Raw genomic sequence first — 22913 nt, forward strand, 5'->3', positions numbered from 1 at the left:
TAAACTAAATACACATTAAATTGCATTATATTTACTCAATTATTACACCAGCTTGAAGGAAGAAGACAAGGCAATGTAAAGAAAAGGTTAGCAAATAAAAGTAAAATGTCAATTCGTGGAAACAAGGTTGATTAATTCTTTAATTGAAAATGCGACGACCAACAATTTTATATCTCCCCTGTTCACATCGCATTGAATCATTCGTCGAAAATACAACATTCATTCTGTCCACATCGTACTACTTCATTTCCACCATCTCTATATATAAATGCTGCTTCACATTAACAATTACTACTACTAAATCAACAAAAATGGATGATTCAGTGAGAAGGGGTTTCATGGCAGCTATTGCAGTTTCCGGAGGCGTAGTCTTCCTAGCAGTGCATGCTCACAATCGACTTCTTTCTGATTTCATCAACAAAATCGAATTTCAGACCAAAACCTCTACCGGTACGAATTCTTCTTCTTTCACACTTTTTTTTTTAATTTTTTTTAATTTTTTTTAAAAAAATATTCCTTGCGCGTTGATATTAGGGAACTCAAAGGATGTGGCAAGAAAGAAGGTGAGGTTCGTGGAGTCAAAAGACGAAAAGTATTACGTGAAGAAGGAGGGGCGGGAGGCAACTTGGCGGAATAATGGTGAAATTTTAGAGGGTATGCCTCAAAACCGGCAAGTTTTGTACAAAGGGATTATGCAAAATAGGAATCGTATGGTTTGATGATGAAAAGTGGGCGGCTGCCGGCTAATCGCTTGTCAATTAGTACTAGTATTAATTAGTTGGTTGAAAAAACATTCTACTCTGATGTAAAATGATCAACATTTAATTTCTAATTTCTACGTATGTAAGTATGTTGTTCGTGTTGCGCACGTGTATATACATATGAGATGATACAAACCACAGATTGTCTGCAATTGATGATTTGGATCGGAAGTTCTATTGATAAAGAGTTCAATTTCAGATAAAATTAATCCAAATTCTCGAACTTGAAAATGGTTGTTAAGGAGTAGTACAGTATAATTTTTTTTTATGCTGGAGCTGTTCCTAAAGTCATTAAGTCAAGCACGCATGATCGGAGACTTGGAATGAGTTGACTCTGTGAAATTCAAGTTAGCATGTGTAGGCATGTTAAACCGTACGTATAATATTAAAATTTTGCATTTAAATATTTACTTTAGGTTCAGTTGCATCTTCGTATTGAATTGATAAAATATTTTGGTTGCTCTAAAGTATTAATCTGCCATGGCTCATCCAAGGTTTCCCATGTGGCTAAGTTAGAACATTACCACTAATTTCGTTATTTTGGCCCAAATTTTGAACGAAGCTCAACAGAAACATTTGTCAATACAACAAACATTATATTTTGTTTTCCAACTAATAATTGTTTATACACTTGCTTTTGCATAGCGAGTGAAATCTACCGAACACTATGATTGAAGAGCGATGTACAAGTATTCGCCGAGCACAAAAAACAAGTATTGTTGATATGAATATAACAAAATCAAATATGAATATATGATATGATAACAAAACCATGTTATTTCAGATGTATTAGTGTTTTAATTAACACGCAAAATATAATGCCGCCGCTTTGTAAAACAGTAATGCCATATTACAATTATAAAAAATATAAGATTGATCAGAAATCAATAAATGGGATCGTGTGCGTGCTTTTTAGGTAATCTAATTTTTAAAGAGAAAGAGTATTTATTTAGTTAATATGTACGCACTATATGGTTGCTTATAATCATGCTTGGGGCCTGTGGGATTTAATAGAGCAGAACCGTACTAATATGAACATTAAAAACGAAGGCCCAATATGCAAATTAAAAAAATGAAGGCCCGATGCATTAAGTTGACTAAACGTAAGAGGAATAACACTAGTTTAAATATTGTGAATCAGTTAGGCATTTCAATCGTAAGAAAATAGCATACCAATTTCAAAAAGTGATATTTTTTCTTACACACCTCTACGGTTTTGAGCACGTGGCTGACGGTGGGTTTATTGCTGCCGTTAACCATATAACAATTATTTCTAGTGAAATAAAAATTAATTATTGTGATTTTGAAAAGATTTAAGCTCAGAAAAAATATAATAAATTGTTTACAATAAGTAATCAATCCGCTCACATTCAAGAAATCGAATTTGGACTAAATCAAAATCACAGGTACAGGTTTTAAACTTATATTAAGAGTATTCACAATAGGAGACGATCTCACTACTGGTCGATGGACGATTTGATCGTACCCCATTACAGCTCAAACGTCGATCAAAGGCGCTTCGTCCATGTCCGACATGTCGTCCGCGTCGTGTAAGATCAACGCTTATTGTAGGCGCGACCGATCTCATGCCTTTTTTTTCATTTTTTTCATCCGCGTCGTGTAAGATCAACGCTTATTGTAGGCGCGACCGATCTCATGCCTTTTTTTTCATTTTTTTCAATGTACTTTTACTTTTCAACTTCTATATATATATATATATACCTCATTTGTAACCTATTTTATTCACTCCTCTCCATTCTCTTTCACATATAGTTTTCTCATGTTTTTTTTTTCTATTTTTATTTTTGACTTTCTTTTCTGTTGTAGTTGTTTTTTTTTTTTAAAATTAATTACATTTGTTTTTTGTCATCAATATATTTGTCAGGTTTGTCGGCGTCAGCAGTATTAGTTTGATATTGTCCGCTTTGGGTCAAGCCCGCACGGATTTGTTTTTGGGTTACTCCCAAAAGGCCTCAAACTAATTGTGGTTGAACAGGAATTATATACACCTTCCAACTTCTCTCAAATGTGGGATAGGTTTGTACTAACAAACCTCCCCCTCAAACCGAGACCACATCGAAACACATAATGGGCTCCGACTCAGACGGATCGTCGGCCCCACTCAAACATGGGTCTCGCAAATCGGACCAGACCCGACGCCAACCTGGCTCTGATACCACTTGTCAGGATTGTCGGCGTCGGCAACATTACTTTGATATTGTCCACTTTGGGTCTAGCCCGCATGGATTTGTTTTTGGATTACTCTCAAAAGGCCTCAAATTAATTGGGGTTGGATAAAAATTATATACACCTTCTAACTTCCCTCAAATGTCCGATGTGGGATAGGTTTGTACTAACAATATTTTATTTTGTTATTTTACTTTAATTGATAAACAAAAAAAAATAGTGGCGAGGTGCAACATGGTATGAGCTAGGGGTGTCGAAACGGGCACCCGACGAGTCGGGTACCCGCACCCGATTTAGGCCGAAATTATTGTCCCGATACCCGTCCCGCACTATGTCGGGTATTACCCGATATCCGAGTCGGGTATCCCGCACCCGACACAGCGGGTACCCGACCCGACCCGATTAAAAAAAAAAAAAAACTTTTTGTTTATTATTTGCATTATCTTCAACTTGTTCATCGTCATCCGTGGTAATGTTAGTATTTTTTATGCATCCTAAAAGCACATAAAAAATCCATAAATCATTAGTGATTAGACATTGAACATCCACAATTTAATAAGTATATGTATATGCTACTGTATATATAATGAGTGTGTGTAGCATATGCTACTGTACATATGCTACTACGTACATATGCCCTATTGTAGTGTATTCTATATAAAATTGGTATTTGTATGCTCTTTAATAAAGAAAAAAAGACAAAAAAAGTTGCATGTTGAAATCAGAGTATGACCAGGATAGTTTAAAAATTATATAAATATTAATAATTACAAAATACTTAACTATAATCGGGTAATTTTCGGGATTATTGGGTATCCCGAGCGGGTATCGGGTATACCCGATACCCGCAAAACCACAAATATGATTACCCGATCCCGACCCGTTACCCGTTTCTGTTGGGGTACCCAATACCCGACGGGTATCGGGTCGGATGTGCGGGTACCCAATGCCCGTTACCTGTTTCGACACCCCTAGTATGAGCTGATAATGTAGATATTTGAGCTAGAGAATAAAGTGCTAACATGCTAAAGAGTTAAATGAAAATGGCAAAACGGAATTATGTTTTGCTATCGTGAATGCACCTTGTCAGACACGTTACAAATAGATCGTTAATTAATAAGACTAGCTGCTAAACCGTGTTTGCTTGCCTACGGATACAATTCAAAACCCTACGCTGCCTTCGCATATGTCTATGACACACATTCCAGACGTTTTAAAATAAAAAATTAGCAGCCATATATATTTAAACAGATTGTGGCTTCCTCCCTCCTCTCTTCACCTCTGATAATTATTGCTATTCCTGTAACTTAGGCAGATTATAAAATATGAATCAGTCCCCCATATATTTGGAATAATCATAAAAATTCCTAGAAATAGGAATAGTAAACAATCGAAGGAATACACCTTCCTACGCCGAACCGCCGTGTTACGGAACCGCGTAACACGGCCGACAACCACAGCATTATACCCGGCAATGGCACATCTTTCTCTCACCTTCAAATTTATATTACCATTTCAGGTCTATTTCAAATTGAATCGACTTTGGTTGGAATTGGGATCATAATTAGGTCAAATTTCAATTTGAATGCGCAGTTAGCTGGATTTGTTTGGTGAAGAAAGGAGGCGATCAAAAGGGGGAATTCAATTGAGAAATTCGAATACTGATTCCAACACAATGACGAGACAATTCGGGCTGCCCCCGGCGTCATCGCGGCAGCCGCTGCTTGACGGCGACTTCTCATCGCGCGGCGGAATGAGGCGGGTGAGGGCGGCGGAGATGGCCGGAGGAGCGACGGCGGATTGCGCGGCGGTGGTCTGCTGCTGCCCGTGCGGGGTTCTGAACTTGGCTGTGATGGCGGTGTACAAGGTGCCGGCAGGGCTGTGCAGGAAGGCTCTGCGGAAGCAGCGCCAGCGCCGGCTGCTGAAGAAGGGGATTCTGCAGCCGCCGCGTGGCGGCGGCGGCGGCGACGACGATGACTACTTCTTCCAGCTCCAGTCGAACGGAAGCTCCGATAGCAGCGTCTCCACCGCCTTCGATTCGTCGCCGTACGACAACGCAGAGGTGATTGAGCTCGAGAAAGAGATGGTGAATAAATTCTACGGTGCCGGTTTCTGGAGGACTCCGTCGCAGAAAAGCGAAGCCTCCGGCCTCACATCGGTCGTCTCCATCTAGTAAATAAATACTTGTAAAAAATAATTTAATTAAACGCTTCAAACATAGGTACCTTCCATCTTCCCCCAAAAAAAAGATGAAGAAAGTGTATAGATGTTCGTTATTAAAATTTGTGGCTTTTGCTTTCGATTGGAATTTTTATTGAATCAATCTTGTAAATACTGGCATAGGAGGTGAAGAAACTCTTTGTGTTTTCCACAGTATGGATACAAATTTTCAATCACAATCTATTTGTCTCTAGCCTGTCCGCATTTCCCATTCACCTTCATCCTCAATTATCATATGTATGATGATAAATCAATGAAAATAAGTGTCCAGTGCAAGACATGGATATAATTGTTAGACCGACCACACCAAAGAAAGCATGCCGTATCCAAAATCTTTGGTCATGAACAGCTTCGAGGATCAGGGTCGGGTGCTTGCCCTTGTCGCCGTTCGCTTATGCTCCTCTCCGCGTAGTAGGATAATTTTTCCAAGCCACTGAGATATTAGGAAAGCCATGAGCTCTGTCGTGCATATTCATAAGCAATTGGGGGATCAATAGGGCCTTCACAAATATGTGCAGCGGAATACTTGATATTCATCAAATTACTCTGTTGTATCTCCACAAGCCAACTGCCTAATTGAGTCCCGGCGCCGTAGTGTCGTAGTTGGGGGATCAATAGGGCCTTCACCGTCCTGGCGCGATGGAGGGGAGCGAGGAGAGGCCCAGGCCGCGCCTAGTGTCGTAGTTGAGTCCCGAGGCCGCGCCCCATTGCGGCCCGACTCGGGGTTGGAGGATGCAGGGCCGTGCCCCGGTGCGTCCCGGCCCGATGTTGGAGGGGGTTCGGGCCAGACCTGGGCCCTAATTTTTTTTTTGGGCATTTGGAAGAGGAAGAGGGAGAGAAGGGAAGAAGATAGGGAGAGGGGCTACAACATTAATATTATATTCCATTTGTCTATGAATATATATCACATTATTTAGTACTCATGAATTTTAAAATACTAATAAATAATAAAATACTAGTAGTACTCCGTATGATTTAAGTTTTCGTTTTATAGTAAGTTTTCGTTTTATAGTAGTAATAAAATAATAAAAATAATAAGAAATGTAAATAAATAATAGAATATAGTTTAAGTTTTCATATTATAGTAATAATAAATAATAAAATAAAATAGATTGGAGTTGTGAATAGTGCAATTTAATAGTTGGGGCCTCGATGGGGACTGCTTGGTTATAAGAGTTGTGATCTGAGCCTAAAATTTAGGAGAATAATGACGCAGAGGGGATTACAACCTGAATCCAGGCCGGGGATGTTACATATAGTGATGTGGTTGGGATGTTAGAGCACTCCCAATGGCCGGCGGCGTTAAATCCGGTGTTTTATCGCCGGATTTCGCCGAGAAATCGCCGTCAATGGGGTGAATTCGGCGTTTTTCCGGCGTTGGCCCCCGAAAAAACGCCGAATTAACGCCGAATGAACGCCGGCCACTGTAGGCGCGTTCGGCGTTTTCCGGCGTTTTTTTTTTTTTTTAATACCCAAAGGCTATTTTTCCCCTATATATAATTCCTCCTCCTCCTCCATTCATCACACAAAATCTTCATTTTCTCAATTTTCAATCTCATTTTCTCAATCTTCTATATTCAATCTTCAAAATTATGAGTTCAAATAGGAAAAAATCTCGAAAAGGTAAAGGCAAAGAGTCGAGTTCCCAAAATCCCAACCCCACTGATGAAGCAAATCAGCAGTGGATGGCCTCGTTGTTGTCGATGGGTTCTCCTCCCGGCCAATATCCATATGCGGGTCCGTCCCCATTGCAGACTCCTCCGGTGCGCAGACTTTCTCCGTACTTCCAGTCTGCCCTCAGCATGCCCTCTCCAACCGACGATGTGTATCGCCCCCAGATAGTCACATCGTTGTTCGACACCCCTGGAGCCACTCCAGACGACGAAGGATCTCAGGCCGCGACGTACACAACGGATCCGACACTCAGCACGGACGACTACGAGGTGGAAGAAACGCCCGCCGACCCGCCTTCCAGGAGCAAGAAGGGGAAGGCGCCGTCGCCGGAGTCGACGGCTGCGGCTCGATACGGCTTCCGATGAGAAGCCGAAGCGGGCAAGGACTACTTACACTCTGGCAGAGTCCGAGCTTATAGCCAACTGGCTGGGCGGACACGACGCAAGACTCGGAGCGCAGCAACTACCGAGGCCTGAGCTCATTTTCTGGGAGCGGGTTGCGGAGAAGTACAAGACCAACAAGACTGCCTCGATGAAGGACCATGGCAGCGAGGCGATTCGCCGGCATTGGGAGCGCCTCATGAGGGACTGCGGCCACTTCAACGGTATATACTCTAACTTGGTGACGAACATGACGAGTGGCCAGAACGAGCACATGGTCCGAGATGAGGCCATGCAGAGGTATAGTGGCAAGTACTTGACGAAGGGCTTCAAGTATTGGAACATCTATGAGACGCTGAAGGATCTCCCCAAATTCCGGACGGGGATGCACAGCGCGCTGCACGGGAAATCGGTGCGCTCGCGACTTAGCGGTGCGGAGAGTGAGGGCAGCGCGATCCCCATCGACTTGTCCGAGGATGGTCCGCACGAGCGCCCTGTGGGAGCGAAGAAGGCGAAGGGGAGGCGGAAGGGGAAGGGCACATCGTCAGATGCCCAGTCGGAATCCCCGTTCTTACAACAAGCCACGTTCTCTTCCAATGCCGCCACTCTGGCGCAGATTTTACACGCTGTACTTCACCGGCGGCGGAACCCCAGAAGAGAAGCAGTCCCTCTGGTCGACCATCCAAAATATGAAGATCAAGATGGGCCTCTCGCCGGACGCTCCTCCCTCTTAGTTTTTTAAATCCTTGTTTTTTATGGTTTTTTATTTGTAGTTTTTTTTTTCTCATTGTATTATATTTTCCAATGATTAATACAACGACGAATTGTTCATTTATAAATCTATTTATTAAACACATTTGTAGGGAAAATTAAATAATATTAAAAATGATGATGTAAAAATGAAATGTTGAGTTAGGGAGAAATAAGGGAGAAACCATTGGAGCAGTTGGCTAAAAGTTGGCTAAAAACTGGGGATAAATTTTGGTGCTGATGTGGCGCTGATGTGACAGGAGTTAGGGAGAAATAAGGGAGACCATTGGGAGTGCTCTTACATATATACCTTATGCTAGTTTTAGTTAGGTGTGGGTTGGTACGATATACCTTACCAACACAACTATATCATATACCTTTAAATAACCAAGATTTTTGGTATTTTCAATATTACAAACTTCAAAACTGATACGGTACATCAATTTCGATATGTTGTTACTAAAACTCGGTATACCATATCTTTGGTTATATCGAACATCAATGACAATAGAAAATTTAAAATTATTAATTACTCCCTCCGTCCCGCTTTAGGAGTCCCGGTTGAGTCGGGCGCATGTTTTAAGAAAAAAGTGTTTAAGTGTGTAATAAATAAATATTGTAGTGGATGTTGGGACCCACTTTTAATTGAGTGTCCAATAAATAAGTGTTTTAGTGGATGTTGGGATCCACTTTTAACACTTTTTTATTAGTTGTAGTGGATGTTGGGACCCACTTTTAACACTTTGTAGGCATTTTTTATTAATTTATCTCAATCGGGACTCCTAAAGCGGGACGCCCAAAATTGATCAACCGGGACTCCTAAAGCGGGACGGAGGGAGTACTATATTTTATGATTATAATTATACTTTATAGTATATATGAAAAATTCAGTATATACCCTATACAGTATGTCTTATATACCTTATTATCAACATATATGGTAATTACCGTAGAGATGTGATCTGTGACTAACTTTTTAAAGTTGCTAACTCTGTTAATTTATCAATACAGTGTATTAAAAATGTTAACACGATACAATTTAAATGTCAACATAAACTTAGTTGATATTTTAATACATTGCGTTGATGAATTAACAAGTTACTAATTTAACACAAAGTTAGCATTATAACATACACAGATTATGGTATTACCAAATTTTGTTATGCCACGGTATACTACTGCATACAAAAATTCATATCCTTATTTTATTGAAATATTTCGATAAATTATTACTCCTATATTATATCAAAAATCACGCAATATTTTTTTAGTTAGTACAATAAGACCGATATTTCAATAATTATTTCCCCCCTTTGTTTAGCAGTATTAGAAATTTAGTATCGAGGACTATGGTGTAGTTTAATATTTCCACCAAACTAGCAAATGCACATCCCATTCCCCACAATCCAAAGCTAAGCAAGTCCACATTTTCAACATTTTTCCAGTAGAGAAACAAACCCCCCACCTAAATAAAGCCCTTTCTAGAGAGAGAAACAACACACACAGAGCCCAAAATTCATCAAACGCCATGGATTGTCAGATCTATGGCGTCCTCTTCCTTCTCACCCTCGCCTCCGCATTACCGGAAAATCCCACCGCCAAGCCCTCAAACTCCACCGCCCAGATCAATTCCAACTCCGTCCTCGTCGCTCTCTTAGACTCTCACTACACTGAGCTCTCGGAGCTGGTCGAGAAGGCCCTCCTCCTCCAGACCCTCGAAGAAGCCGTCGCCAAACACAACATCACCATTTTCGCGCCCAGAAATGAGGCGCTGGAGCGGGAATTGGACCCCGAATTCAAGCGCTTCCTTCTCGAGCCCGGAAACCTAAAATCCCTCCAAAATCTCCTGCTTTTCCACATGATCCCCGCCCGCATTGAGTCCAATCACTGGCCCGACAAGCCCCTCCACCACACCACCCTCTGCCGCGAGAACATTCCCCTCAACGGCGACAAAACCGTGAGCACCGCTAAACTCATCAAATCCGACGACATCATCCGCCCCGACGGAGTAATCCACGGCATTGAGCGCCTACTCATCCCGAAATCCGTCCAGCAGGACTTCAACGCCCGGCGCAGCCTCCGCACCACCTCCGCCGTGATCCCGGAGGGCGCGCCGGAGGTCGACCCGCGGACGCACCGCCTGAAAAAGCCCGCGCCGCCCGTCCCCGCCGGCGGGGCGCCCGCCCTCCCCATTTTCGAGGCCATGGCCCCCGGCCCCTCCCTGGCCCCCGCCCCCGCCCCAGGCCCCGGCGGGCCCCACCACCACTTCGACGGCGAGAGCCAGGTGAAGGACTTCATCCAAACGCTCCTGCATTACGGCGGCTACAACGAGCTGGCCGATATTCTGGTCAATCTCACCTCATTAGCAACTGAGATGGGCAGACTTGTTTCCGAGGGTTACGTTTTGACGGTTTTAGCCCCCAACGACGAGGCTATGGCCAAGCTGACCACCGAGCAGCTCAGCGAGCCCGGGGCGCCGGAGCAGATCATGTATTATCATCTGATCCCCGAATACCAAACGGAGGAGAGTATGTACAATTCGGTGCGGAGATTCGGGAAGGTTAATTACGATACGCTGAGATTGCCGCATAAAGTGGCGGCGGAGGAGGCTGACGGCTCCGTTAAATTCGGGCGGGGCGAAGGATCCGCTTATCTATTCGACCCCGATATTTACACCGACGGTAGGATTTCCGTTCAGGGAATCGACGGAGTTCTGTTTCCGGCGGAGGAAGGCACTGCCGCGCCGAAAGCTGCTCCCGCCGCTAAGATTGTTGCTAAGCCGAGAAGAGGTATCTTTCGAATTTGTGTTTTTGTCTTTTTACGCCGGCGGTGGTTTAGTTTGTTAATTCGTAATTATTAGGGATTGATTAATTAAATTTGGGTTGATTATGGAATTTTGGGATTTAGGGCCAGTTTTTTATTTTATTTTTATTCACGCAGACGTTGATTAGCTTTTAAAACAAGCAGAGATGAGAGACCCATTCTAGATTGACTTGCAAGGTTAAGTTGTTTTATGGATTAGGTGAAGTTAATTAGTTACTTTTGTTTTAAGTTTTGATCAGTGGACGTCTCAAGGTGTTAGTTATGGCTTCACTTTCACTAATTTCTTTTACATCTGAATTAATTAATGAAATGAAAATTAGGAAGCTAGAATCTGTCGGTGGAGGGTTAGTATCCAGTGATGTCGAGAACACGGATTGACCTCGTGGGTTTTGTCAATAATAGGATTTGGTAATCAACTAATCATGATAACTGGATTTTGTGCGAGGGTGTATGATAATTTGTAGTGAGTGTCGGCCACCAGATTTTAGCCCCAATTAGTCATCCAGCCTTGGCCAGCTGTGGGCTCAATTTTTTCATAATAATTCTTGATTGTTTGACTTGTACTTGGAGTATTTGATTTAGTAGACAATAAATCTTAAAATATGCTTTTTTAAACGTAGAAGGATTATTAATTTGTATAGTTAACAATAATATGGTGTGCAGGGAAGCTATTGGAAGTGACATGCAAAATGCTTGGAGCTGTTGGACAGGATTCTCATTTCTCTAGTTGTCATTAACTATCACACTTGGAAAAAATGAAAAAAAAAAAACAAAAAAAGAATAAAGGGATGGGGAGGAGATGGTTCAAAAAGGTAAGTGAGTAGGACTTTTGTTTACGTGTTTTTCTGTATATTCTTGAAATTATCCCAAATTAACTTAAAGTTTTTACTTTGTTTAAATAATGCCAGATTATTAGACAACAACATAAAGGGGTGAGAGACAGGACATAGTTGTGTTTAATTGTTTGTTCTTCCGAACCCCCCACAGGAGAATTTTTTATTTTTATTTTTTCTTTGTTTTTTTGTCTTATTTGGGCATAAATACTGTAATTAGAGTATCCAATTTCTTTTTTTTTCTTTAATTGTATGTAAGTTTGCTCACCGACATTGTATTCCAATAAAAATACAGTCCTTTTGAAGGATATATATTGCTGCTGCTGTCACTTTTTTTGGGTGTTTTAGTACTACTATATGATTAACCTCCAATTCAAGTCCTGTGACCTTTTTATTCACTTTATCATTTTTGAAATTTTTTTCCAGTCCATGCGTTTTGTCTAATCTAATTTTCAGTCCATGTGTTTTGTCTAATCTAATTTCTTTGTGAAGGTTTGTTTAACCTAACCTTAATTATTTTAGTTATGAAATTTAAACTATTTGTCACGCCGCGGGGGCGTCAGATGGTGTCTGAATCTCACTGAAAGTGATATTTTAGCATATTAAGTTTCTTTTGAAGGAAATTCTTTTGCATTAGTGTTGGCATCATTTTGGCTGTTCTCAACATTTCATATTTAAAAGCTTATTTTGTCAAATTTGTGATTTCAAAGTATGCCAAGTTTGCAAAATAAATTGAAAGATTTTGACGGGATTAGATTAATAAAAGAAATATTACTCCCTCCGTTCCGCGGTAGTGAAATCGTTTATTTTCGACACACGGTTTAAGAAAAACTGTATTAAGTGAGTTAAGTAAAGATAGAATAAAGTATGAAATGGAAAAGGTAGAGATTAGAGTAAGAAAAAGTAAGTGAGAAGAAATGTGTTGATTTAACTAAAAACAAAACTGATTCCACTACTATACAATGTATTAAAATGACAAAATAACTCTACTAATATAATAAGAAAATATCAACACATATTTATTGAGATTTTTACATGGTTTATTGAAATTTTTTGATATATTTGTTGATAAAAATCTGGTTATCAAATTTCATCATCCGAAAACTAAAATGAAAAATATCAAATTTTATCATCCGAACATCGTCGGAACATATGCAATTGAGATCTCGTTGGAATCCTTATAAAATTATCTTTAATATGATATATTTTTTGCGAAAAAATAATTTAAATCGAGAGAATTTCGTAAATTTAAAGTTTTAAGATGATTTTAATGAGAGGGAATTGACAATAATACCCTCTAATTTTATTTATTAATTTTCTTAATTAAAAATATAATCACGTGACATTATTTCAATCACTAGATCTTCTAATTTAGTGGCTAAAATTTAATTTTAGTATAAGATTGCTAATTAGTTAGCAATTGATCATGCGGATTAGTATATCACCAAATATGATTTAGGATGCTTGTAGAAACTTTTCACATGCATGGAGTACTAAATATTAGAGAGAATACTTTTTTAGTCCCTAAATTTTGGAAAAGTATCAATTTTAGTTCGTTTAAGAATATCATCCGAGTTCTTTTAGCTTCAATTTAATATCTTTTGAATTTTTAACTGTTTGAAATTATATTTTTGCAAAAAAAAAAACCCTAAGCTCATAATTGCATTTCAGGCAATTTACTCTTTCTTCATTTAAAATAAGACATTTTTAGTCCTTAAACTATAGATTGGTATCAATTTAGGTCAGTGACGTTTAAAATATCATTTGAAATCCTTTAACTTTATTAATATTTACTGAACACTTTTTCACTATTTGGATAATTTTTCGAGTGACTACCTTGAAGGGCATTTCAGTCTATATATAATGAAAAAGAGATACTTCCTCTGTCCTATAAAAATTGAGATAAAATTTTTGGGCACCGATGTTAAGAATTTATTTAAATAAATAGGAGAAATGAAAAAAGTAGGAAAGATAAGAGAGAGTAAAGTAAATTATGGAATAAAAAAATTAATTAGATGTTTTGTCTTTTGTTAAAAAAAATGACTCAACTTTATTGGGACGGACTAAAAATGAATACGACTCAATTTTTCAGTGACGAGGGAGTACAACTTTTTGCCACAATTCAACTTTCTTCGTCTCTCTCCCTTTTTTTTACTTTTTCTTCTCAAAAACTGTTATTATTGGCAAAGAGAGATTAATGAACAAAATTTCATAAGTTGCATATACACTGACCAACAATAATAGTCTATGTTAAGAAGAAGAAGAGAGAGATTAATGAAGAAAATTCAATTACAAAATGCAAAAATATGTTAATTCATTTAAAAAGTTGAATTGTGGTAGAAAGTTCTTTCTTTCATTACAAGCAGACTATTACAAGTAGGGATGTCAATGTAGCCCGCAACCTGTGGGCTGGCCCGAATAGCCCGCCAAATTTATAGGGTTAGGGTCGAACTTTTATAACCCGAAAGAAATCACAACCCGACTAGCCCACACCCGATTAACCCGCAACCCGTTAGGGCCAGACCCGAAAGCCCGATGGGCTGGCTCGGAAACCCGATAAAATTTTTATTATTGCAATTTTTACTCCTAATTCGACATTTCATTGATTGATTTTATAATTATAGATAACTAAAAAAAGTAACTTTCAATTTTTATATTAAATATATAAATTATATATTGAATTTTTATTAATATAATAATTGATAAATAAACTAAAAACTTTAAATTCACTAAAAAAATTATTTAAATTTCTAAAATATGCATTAAAATTTTACGAAATATCTCAAATATTAGTATTTGATCATGTTTATGATTGAGTTTAAGCATATATCTCACGTTTATCATTATTAAATATTTTACATTTTATGAATATAACTAATTTTCATCATTATTTATGGGATTGATCGCATGTTATTCTTATCGGTAGCAACCCGATTAACCCGTTGGGCTAGCCCGAAACCCGAGCTTTTAGGATTAGGGTTGAACTTTTATAACCCGAAAGAAATCACAACCCGACTAGCCCGCACTCGATTGACCCGCAACCCAAATAGGGCTGGCTCGAAACCCGGTGGGCCGACCCGGTTGACATCCCTAATTACAAGTAGACTGGAACGCCTTTGCGGATAGTTTTGCCCTAAAAAAATATCCAAACAGTGAAAAGTAGTTCAAAATATATTAAATCAAAATTAAAGAACTTTAGATGATATTTTTAAACGTTACGGACCAAAATTGATACTAATAAATAGTTTAGGGACTAAAAAAATGTTTCCTCTGTTTCAAAATGGAGAAGAGAGTATATTAACTAAATGCCCTTTATGGACTTGAGTGTTTTCGCTCAAAAATAGTTCCAAACAATGAAAAAAATGTTCCCACTAAATATTATATAACCAAAATCATCTAAAAAATAAGGGTATGAACTTGTATTGAAATGTCAAACTATTACATTGAAAAAACAATGAAAATAACAGTCGCCACTCGGCAGATAGGAGGGTCAAAAGATGGAATGATATGCTAACCTTTGAAACGATGTTATCATATGATTATAATCTCTCTCTATGTATACATACATATACTACATATTTGTGCAATAAAAAAAGAATATATGGAATATTTGGATAGAAACCACAAGAATATTTGGCATGAGTACCTTTCCAAGTTTAAACTCTACTTATTTCCCTTTGTCAAAGAAGTAAATATCACTATAATGGCCTCGACCAATAATCCTATGTCACCAAAGGCAAAATAAGATCAAATAAAGAAAACAATCACATGTGACGAGTAAAATGAACATATATATGTTTGAAAAAGTGTATATACAAATTTCCAGTATAATGAGTAGAGGCCATGAACAACACATGATTAGAGCCTATTAAATATATATATAGAGAGAGAGAGAGAAGAAAAGAAGTTACAGACGGTAGATGCATCCCTACATCTACTGTAGTCGTACAACGTATTACTTCCTTGTTCCACTATGATACATAATACACAAATTAAACAGCAACCACATTGAACAAATATACTTGACTCAAACTTACAACATACACCAACTGTATTCACAGCAAAATGGAGTTTGAAACACCTTGAAATTTAGCATGCAAAGGTGATTGATCACCTAATTCAAGCTTCGACGCTAACATCAGCAGCCGCCGCCTCAGAAAATCCGTTGCACTGCAAAGAATCCCCAATTTTATCTGGTGTCTGTGCATTGTTTTGGACCCCTGTCTCCACATTTTTCGCTTTTGTAGTTGTGGGAGAATTTTGAGTTTTAGGCTTGAGCAGGGAGCTTCTCGTTGGCTTCTTCGAAGCAACAATGCCTTTAACACCATTGATCTTGGGAGACCTAGGAGAATTGCCATCATTTTCAAGGGAGTTGGCAGACGCGGGAGCAGCAGCACCTTTGTTCCTTCCAAGCTTCGGAGATATCGGACGTGTGGTTGGTATCTATGTATAGGAATGCAAGGATTTGAGTAAACTAATGATGCATGAGCAAGGTTTATCATGATAGTGGAACTTTATTGAGGTAGACATATGTTATGTAATAAAACACATCTTTAAAGAAGTTCTGTATCTTGAAGAAATAAGGTTAATGGATTTTCATCCCACAATAAGCCTCTAATGTTCATTCACTCTACCTTCTTGAGTTCGTTTTTTGGAGGAGGTTCCTTGTAGAAACTTGGCATAGGCGTAGCTTTGAAGGTCAAGCTCTTTCTCAGTTGTTTTATCTCTGCCTCTCGGCTTTCCTGATATATCATATAAAAGACGAGAAAAGAGAGTGACCAAACCGAAACAATCAAATTCTAATGTTATAATATTTGACAAACAGAGAGTAGTAGTACCATCGATTTTGCTTGCAGAGTAGTCTTTTCAACTTCCTTGGCATGTATTTTCTCTTCTATCTTCGAGTAGAACTGACGATGGCACATCACACCAAGACATAAATGTTTTTAGTAAACTAGACAAAACTAAACAACATATGATGATGCACTCGAAGCTTCTAGTTTCTACCTCTTTCCGCTTCTCAGCACGCTCTTCCAACCTGAACGAGAAGGCTAAGACATTCATCCTCTGCTGTGTCCGAGGAGTAAGAGTTCTGCTCAACAGTAAAAACAAATCGCGAACATTCAATTTAAACACAAACCAGAACAAAACACAGGACTAGATGAAGTTCAAAAAACATTATAAAAAGTCTAAGATATATGATTAGTACGATGATGTAGTGGAACGAGCATCCTCCTCCTCCCTTACAGGCAACACGTCGTTGCTAGGCTCCGAACTCTTCTCAACCAATCTGCATCACCAACTAAACACACTCAACTACGCAGAAACATAGGTAAGACATTGAGCAATCAATGTGCTAAAACCATAGGCAGCAAGAATAAGCAACAAACAACATACGTGTCACTTTCAGTCTTCATTTCATTTCCATCACCAGGAAACTGCTTCCCTGACTGAAATCAAACCAAAACACTAAGCACAAAACACCCAAACACACATCAATGTAAGACTGAAAGAGCAAAAACCTCACCACAGATTGAGATGCACTAGGCATCGAAGCTAAAGTTGCACGTCTACCACCAGCAACCTTCCCTGCCCTCAATCCACCAGAAACCTTGGCATCATCATTATCTTTCACACCATTTCTCCCAGGCTCTGGCTTTGCCGGATGCACCTCAATGCTTCGTTTCATCGGATCAGAGTGACGGCCTCTGGACGGAAAGGACAGAGACTGTGACAGGCTTGGCTTCCTACTCCGGCCAAAGGCCACTGATCCTTTGGAATCAGATTGATTCTTGGCCAATTCACTGTTTTTTTTGGATCTCCCATTAGGATTTTTAGCATTGGAGGTTTTAGTAGTCTTTGACACAGTTGAAGATGATTCGAATTGGGGCGGAGATGAACTAATGCCTTCCTTGTCTTTTACCACTTCATTTTCACCACTCATCACATTCTCCTTGTTCACATCCACACTCGAGCCTTCGCTATTAGAGTTTTCAAGAACTAATCTTTTTTCATCTTCAACACAAATCCCATTTTCAGACTCCATTCCACAAAAAAGCGAATATTCCTAAAACAAATCAAAATTAAAAATCAATTATGAGCCCAATTTCAGTTTTTACTCAGAGTGGATCCAGTAACATACTCTAAATGACAGAAAGAAGAGTGATGGATTGGATGATGATCGTGGATTGTTAAGATGGAAGAATGAAAAGCAGAAAAATGAGATAAGTAGGATTGATTACCTTGGAAGTGGATTGCGGGAAGTGAGGAGATGCGGTGGAATCTTGTTGTATTGTGCAATTAAAAAGGTGGGAAGGAATGTATGTTTGGAAACGGACGGGGAGAGATGAGTGAGTTTTGATTGGAGAATTTATGATGAAGAGGGGCAAAAATGGATAACTGTAGCAGAACGTGGGAGGCTGATGGTTTAGGGGGGTGACCGACGTGGCTCGACGTGATTGGCCCCACAGTGACCTGTTACCACCAACCGTCGATCGTGAGTTGTCAAAACCTGTTGGTTGGCGGAGGCGATCCAACGGCAGAGAAGGCTCCTCGCAAATGAAGGCTAGCCGTTGATGGGAGAGTCAAACCGTATGATTGTAGTTGGAGGCGCTGGCTACGGGATTTTGCGGTTGGTACGTTGTATTCAATCTGGCCTTGCCTTATACAAGTGGAATTATCATTATTTCATCATCATCATTCATTTTCTTCTCATCCTCATTATACTTAAATACCTACTACATTTAATCTCTACCATTCTACTTAACTTTTAATTTAGTGATAGGATGAGATTTTAGAATGTTCGAATTAGTTGAGATGCTTTTGAGGTTTGCTCGTATTAATTGGTAGGATGGTAAAACGCTTATTAATTCATCAACCGTTCTCTCTAAATTAATATATGTAGTTCAAATTATAGCCAAACAGTTTATCGCTGTAACTAAAATATAAAATGTCTAAATTGCATCATAGTACGTGGAGTATGTTTTTACTTGCAAAATAATACGATCAAAATTGTGGTGTCTCATTCTTATTGTGCGTCCTATTTACATTAAGTCTAAAGAAAAGAATCTTATTTGTTCATTTTGAGATATTCACAAAAAATTAGTCTTATTTTTTAAAATAGTCATACTTTACCTATCTTTTCTTCTTTTCTCTCTTATCTTACTAATTTCTTATTAAAACTTGTGTCATCTATAAATAAGATTATTTTTTATGAACAGATGAGCAATATTATGCCAGGATAATTATGACAAAAATAGTTTATTAACTGTACTTGGGATTTTGTTCTTCAGACGGATAAGTCTAATTTTAATAGGAAGAAAGTAATTATAAATGTATAAGGGGATTGTTCTGCATCATGCATATGTTTGTTTATTTGTGTTATTTTGAAATTATTTTAATAAATACATTAATTTCCCTCGTATTATAGTCCACTCGTTGATTAAGCGTTACCTAGGAAAATAACAAGGGCGTCCTTATCTCAAATATATGATTCGAATAAAAATGGAGTATTAACATTTCAAATTTATGAATTTAATACTCACATAGTCACATTGAATTAGAGGCATCGTCAAGGTTCCATAACTATTTTCTGATGAGCGTGTGGTTAGTTTTCTAATAAGGCCCACCTAATGGGCTAATGGCTAATTCTATATGGTTGAACCTTAAGTATTAATTTGTTTTTTTGGACAGATGTATTAATTAGTTTATTAGCTGTAACTAGATTATGATTTATGAATGTAATGATATATCTCCAAAACCTTATAAATTTTGTTAAAATTTCAAAACATATACTATAAAAGGATTCCCATCTCGATCATACTATATATAGAAGTAAGAAATGGGTATATATTAAAATTTGTAAATTTAATCACACATTTTTATAATAGTAATAGATAGAATAGCATAGATGCTAGAAATCCTCGGCGGGATCCGGCGAAATATAGTAGCATACATAAAAAAGTTTAGTTATCATCTATACTATAAAAAAATTAAGATTTTTTTAGGTCTTGCACAAATAGTAATACTTAAAATTGAGAACCCTCAGACAAAAAGAAACACTCTTGGAAATTAATGTAATAAAAAAAAAAGCAAATTGTCTTAATTAGTTTGATTAAGACAATTAAAAAAAGCAAATTCTTAATTGGAACAGCGATATTCAAGTTGTCTTAATTAGTTGTTAGGTCTCAACTTTTGGATTAATTGTATTAATTATGCCCCACAACTCCTTTTCATAATTGAAGTAACGCTTAACCTAACTTAACTTGGTACAAATTTGTAGTAATGATTAATGTTCTCAAGGTGCTATCTCGAGTAATTAACAATTAATTTAGACGAACTCATGTGGATTATGTCTCCTGATTATCTGGAGCTACATGTGCCAATTATATATAGTAATGCTTGTTATTTTTTGAAACAGTGAAATACTTAAAACATAAAATTGTAGATACTCAGTTAATTACATCTAAATTGTTTTAACCCAATTTCCTTATCAGGAGTAAATCAGGGTACATTTTGAACATAAATCTAGTACTAATATATTTGGATTATAGAAGAATACTAATTCACCTACGGCGAACCGATCTCATGACACCTTGCCAGAGCACGATTCCCCCCCCCCCCCCCACACACACACCACGCGATCGGCAGAAAAATCGGCGCTATTGCAAGAACAACACCGATTACAATGCCGAGAGAAATGTACGATGCATAGGGCGTGCTGATCGCCGCCCTATCGTTGTTAATGTAGGCGCCAATCACCAATTGTTCTGTTGATCTTGACTATTTTTTTCCCACTTTTTTTCACTATAAATACACTATTTTTCACCTAATTTATTCACCCATTCACACAACCTCTTCTCATCTCATTTCTCTCTCTCTAGCAAAAATGAATCTCAGTCGTTTCTCAAACTCGAATGCTCCCGATGGAACTCCGGAGTTCTAGTGGTCCCTACTCAGGTGGTCCCCCGGTGTTGCCTAATGGCAGACCGATGACTTCCGCTCTCACCGCCGCCTTCTACAACTTTTGTCAAGGCTAGGTCTTGACCCCAATCACGGCGACGAAGTGTATCCAGCTGGCCTGTACGTGCCTTCTACCTGCAAAATGCCGGTGAATGGATCCACTGGAGACTCAGGCTGATCAACTCAACTTAGATTCGACTTGAGTGAGATGAACCGAAGATCTAAAAAAGTACGTTCTCAAAACCTTAACCCACTAATACTATTAACTAGTATAGAGAAGTCAGGATCGATCCCACATAGATGATGTGTTTAACATTTGTTTGCGAGACCCGAAAAGGGAATGGCTGCGGCCACGCTTCCTAGGGGTGGGTTAAGTTAACAACTTGACTTGAGAAATTAAAACTAACTAAATTGATCAACTCGTGAAAACTAAACTAGTCTACTTGATCAACTTAACCGAACTTTCCATAATTGAACAAACAACATAAACGGGAAACTGTCAGTCCCCTACAAAAAGCACTGTAAAGTAAAAAACTTTTCTAACAACTTTATCTTCTTCACAAAATCAACATCGAAAGCAGAGTAAAGAACAGATCTGAAAAGTTATGGAAGACGACACATCAAAACAACTCATAAAAATAAATCTACTTCTAAGATCTAAGCTACAACTACGTAAACAAGAATATTAATCCATAACCATGCAGAAACAAAACTTAAATTGCTAGATCTAAACATCCTAAGAACTTTTAAACCTAAACACCAGATCTGACCAAATCAAAACAGAACAATACATTTTTAAGCTAAGACATGCGACAGAAAAATGAATCGAAAACAGACCAGAGACATCATGCATGAAGAACTGAACACATCAACTGAAAACGAAAACATAACTTCAAATTGACTAAATCAAAACATCAAGAGTCATTAACATTAAAACCAAACTACAATTTAACTACGAAGGCAGTAGATTGTTTCATCACCCTTCTCGGAGTAATATAACAGAACCGAAAGCTGAAACTGCAGGAAACTACTACCAAATACCGACTAAACTAAACTAAGTTAGGACCAAGAGTGTGTGTGTGTGTGTGTGTGTGCGCAACGAAATCAAGAAGATGAAGTGAAAAGAACTCCGATTTCAGCCCTAGAAGAGACCTGAATTCCTAAAGATATTCTAACTAAGAAAGCTCATGAGACCCTCCTTTCACCATTGGTTGGGACTCTCTTTTTCTTGTTTCAGGCTTCCTTTATATAGAGAGGCGTAGGGCTCTTATCCTTAGGGTATCATCCTCTTTGAAATGTCGTTCATGCCCTTCACAATTGGTGGTGAGGGTCTTTAGCTCTACTTCTAATGCAGAACTCCTGTTGGCTCCTCTTGATTTCTGACTCGATCAACTCAATGCCGTAGTTTTTGCCTTCTTTCCATGATTCATTCGTCCGCCCAATAGATTAGTTCTTCTTCTGAAAATGGCGGATTTCACTCACACGTGGCTCAAAAATAGATGTTAGTTTACCGAATTTGATGCAATTTTACTATAGAACACATGCATGAAACGAGCCAAACTGCTCACATTTAACCCATACTAAGAAAGAGTCAAGTTTCAAAGCATGGTTCTTATTTAGATAACAACAAATAGACACACATGCGTAAAAGACCTAGAAAGAGAAAAACACATTGTCCCCACAAGCTTAAGGTCAATCCGATCATCTACAGTCTCAGATTCCTTTTCCTCTCCTCTTCTACCTAATCATGCTTGTCCGTTTGTCAAGATAGCTCCTATCTTTCCAGCTGTTGGATTCACTCAGTCACTCAATTCTCACCAGAATTGTTAGGACCATTCTCTCATTCATTTTTCCATACCATTGAAGCTATAGTTCTGTTGACAGAAGCTAACTCCTTAAGGTCTTTTATTTAGGTTATAATGGGGCAAGGGTTGTAGTGTATAAATGTGAGGTTCCTATGAGTTCTAAGTTCATGATGTATATAAAAGTGTAAAGAACATGTGAACTCAGAGACAAAACTAGAACAACCTCCCTATGTATATCCTGAAACTTTGGAATTTCCCTTGGCCATTTAGGCACGGGACCCCCGATTCTGCGTCGATTATAGAGCACTGAATGCTGCCACAACACCCGACCACTTTCCCATCCTACATTTTGTACCCAAAACAAACACGCTACCAAGCTGCGCCACATCCCTTCAATTGTTCTGCGGATGAACTTTTTGACGAATTGCATGCAACCAGAATCTTTTCTAAACTGGATTTTTGGGTAACTTGAGTATCGAGATTATTACCATATATACTTTGAGTCAAACTAGAATTCAA

General features: G+C 38.5%; 4 protein-coding genes and 1 long non-coding RNA gene across 6 annotated transcripts; 3 read left to right on the top strand and 2 right to left on the bottom strand.

Moving 5' to 3' along the window:
• The first annotated feature begins 203 nt into the window (after positions 1–203).
• On the top strand, positions 204–859 carry LOC125185623. The gene is made up of 2 exons (XM_048082180.1): positions 204–450; positions 535–859. Exons 1-2 carry the CDS (start codon positions 312–314, stop codon positions 717–719), a joined length of 324 nt encoding a protein of 107 aa, XP_047938137.1. The 5' UTR covers positions 204–311; the 3' UTR covers positions 720–859.
• A 3344-nt stretch (positions 860–4203) lies between these two features.
• On the top strand, positions 4204–5361 carry LOC125222082. The gene is made up of 2 exons (XM_048124514.1): positions 4204–4467; positions 4542–5361. The coding sequence occupies exon 2, from the start codon at positions 4624–4626 to the stop codon at positions 5119–5121; it is 498 nt and encodes a 165-aa protein (XP_047980471.1). The 5' UTR covers positions 4204–4467; positions 4542–4623; the 3' UTR covers positions 5122–5361.
• Positions 5362–5414: 53 nt separating this feature from the next.
• On the bottom strand, positions 5415–6016 carry LOC125222083. Its single transcript, XR_007176468.1, has 2 exons — positions 5695–6016; positions 5415–5601 (listed from the first exon to the last, which is right to left on the bottom strand). It is a non-coding gene; the product is annotated as an uncharacterized LOC125222083 (long non-coding RNA).
• Positions 6017–9359: 3343 nt separating this feature from the next.
• On the top strand, positions 9360–11957 carry LOC125222081 (fasciclin-like arabinogalactan protein 17). 2 transcript variants are annotated; one of them, XR_007176467.1, is made up of 3 exons: positions 9361–10761; positions 11459–11607; positions 11704–11957. XR_007176467.1 is itself a non-coding variant. In XM_048124513.1 (2 exons), exons 1-2 carry the CDS (start codon positions 9501–9503, stop codon positions 11530–11532), a joined length of 1335 nt encoding a protein of 444 aa, XP_047980470.1. In that variant the 5' UTR covers positions 9360–9500; the 3' UTR covers positions 11533–11957. The 2 variants fall into 2 exon arrangements, 1 of the variants encoding a protein (XP_047980470.1); XM_048124513.1 differs by having other exon boundaries at positions 9360–10761; positions 11459–11957.
• Positions 11958–15486: 3529 nt separating this feature from the next.
• Positions 15487–18007, bottom strand: LOC125218726 (protein WVD2-like 4). The gene is made up of 8 exons (XM_048120465.1): positions 17871–18007; positions 17156–17695; positions 17026–17078; positions 16838–16918; positions 16636–16720; positions 16467–16538; positions 16263–16370; positions 15487–16071 (listed from the first exon to the last, which is right to left on the bottom strand). Exons 2-8 carry the CDS (start codon positions 17672–17674, stop codon positions 15748–15750), a joined length of 1242 nt encoding a protein of 413 aa, XP_047976422.1. The 5' UTR covers positions 17675–17695; positions 17871–18007; the 3' UTR covers positions 15487–15747.
• Positions 18008–22913: the final 4906 nt, after the last annotated feature.

This window comes from Salvia hispanica, chromosome 4 (genome assembly GCF_023119035.1).
Source record: "Salvia hispanica cultivar TCC Black 2014 chromosome 4, UniMelb_Shisp_WGS_1.0, whole genome shotgun sequence".
In the NCBI taxonomy this organism is placed as follows: Eukaryota; Viridiplantae; Streptophyta; class Magnoliopsida; order Lamiales; family Lamiaceae; genus Salvia; species Salvia hispanica.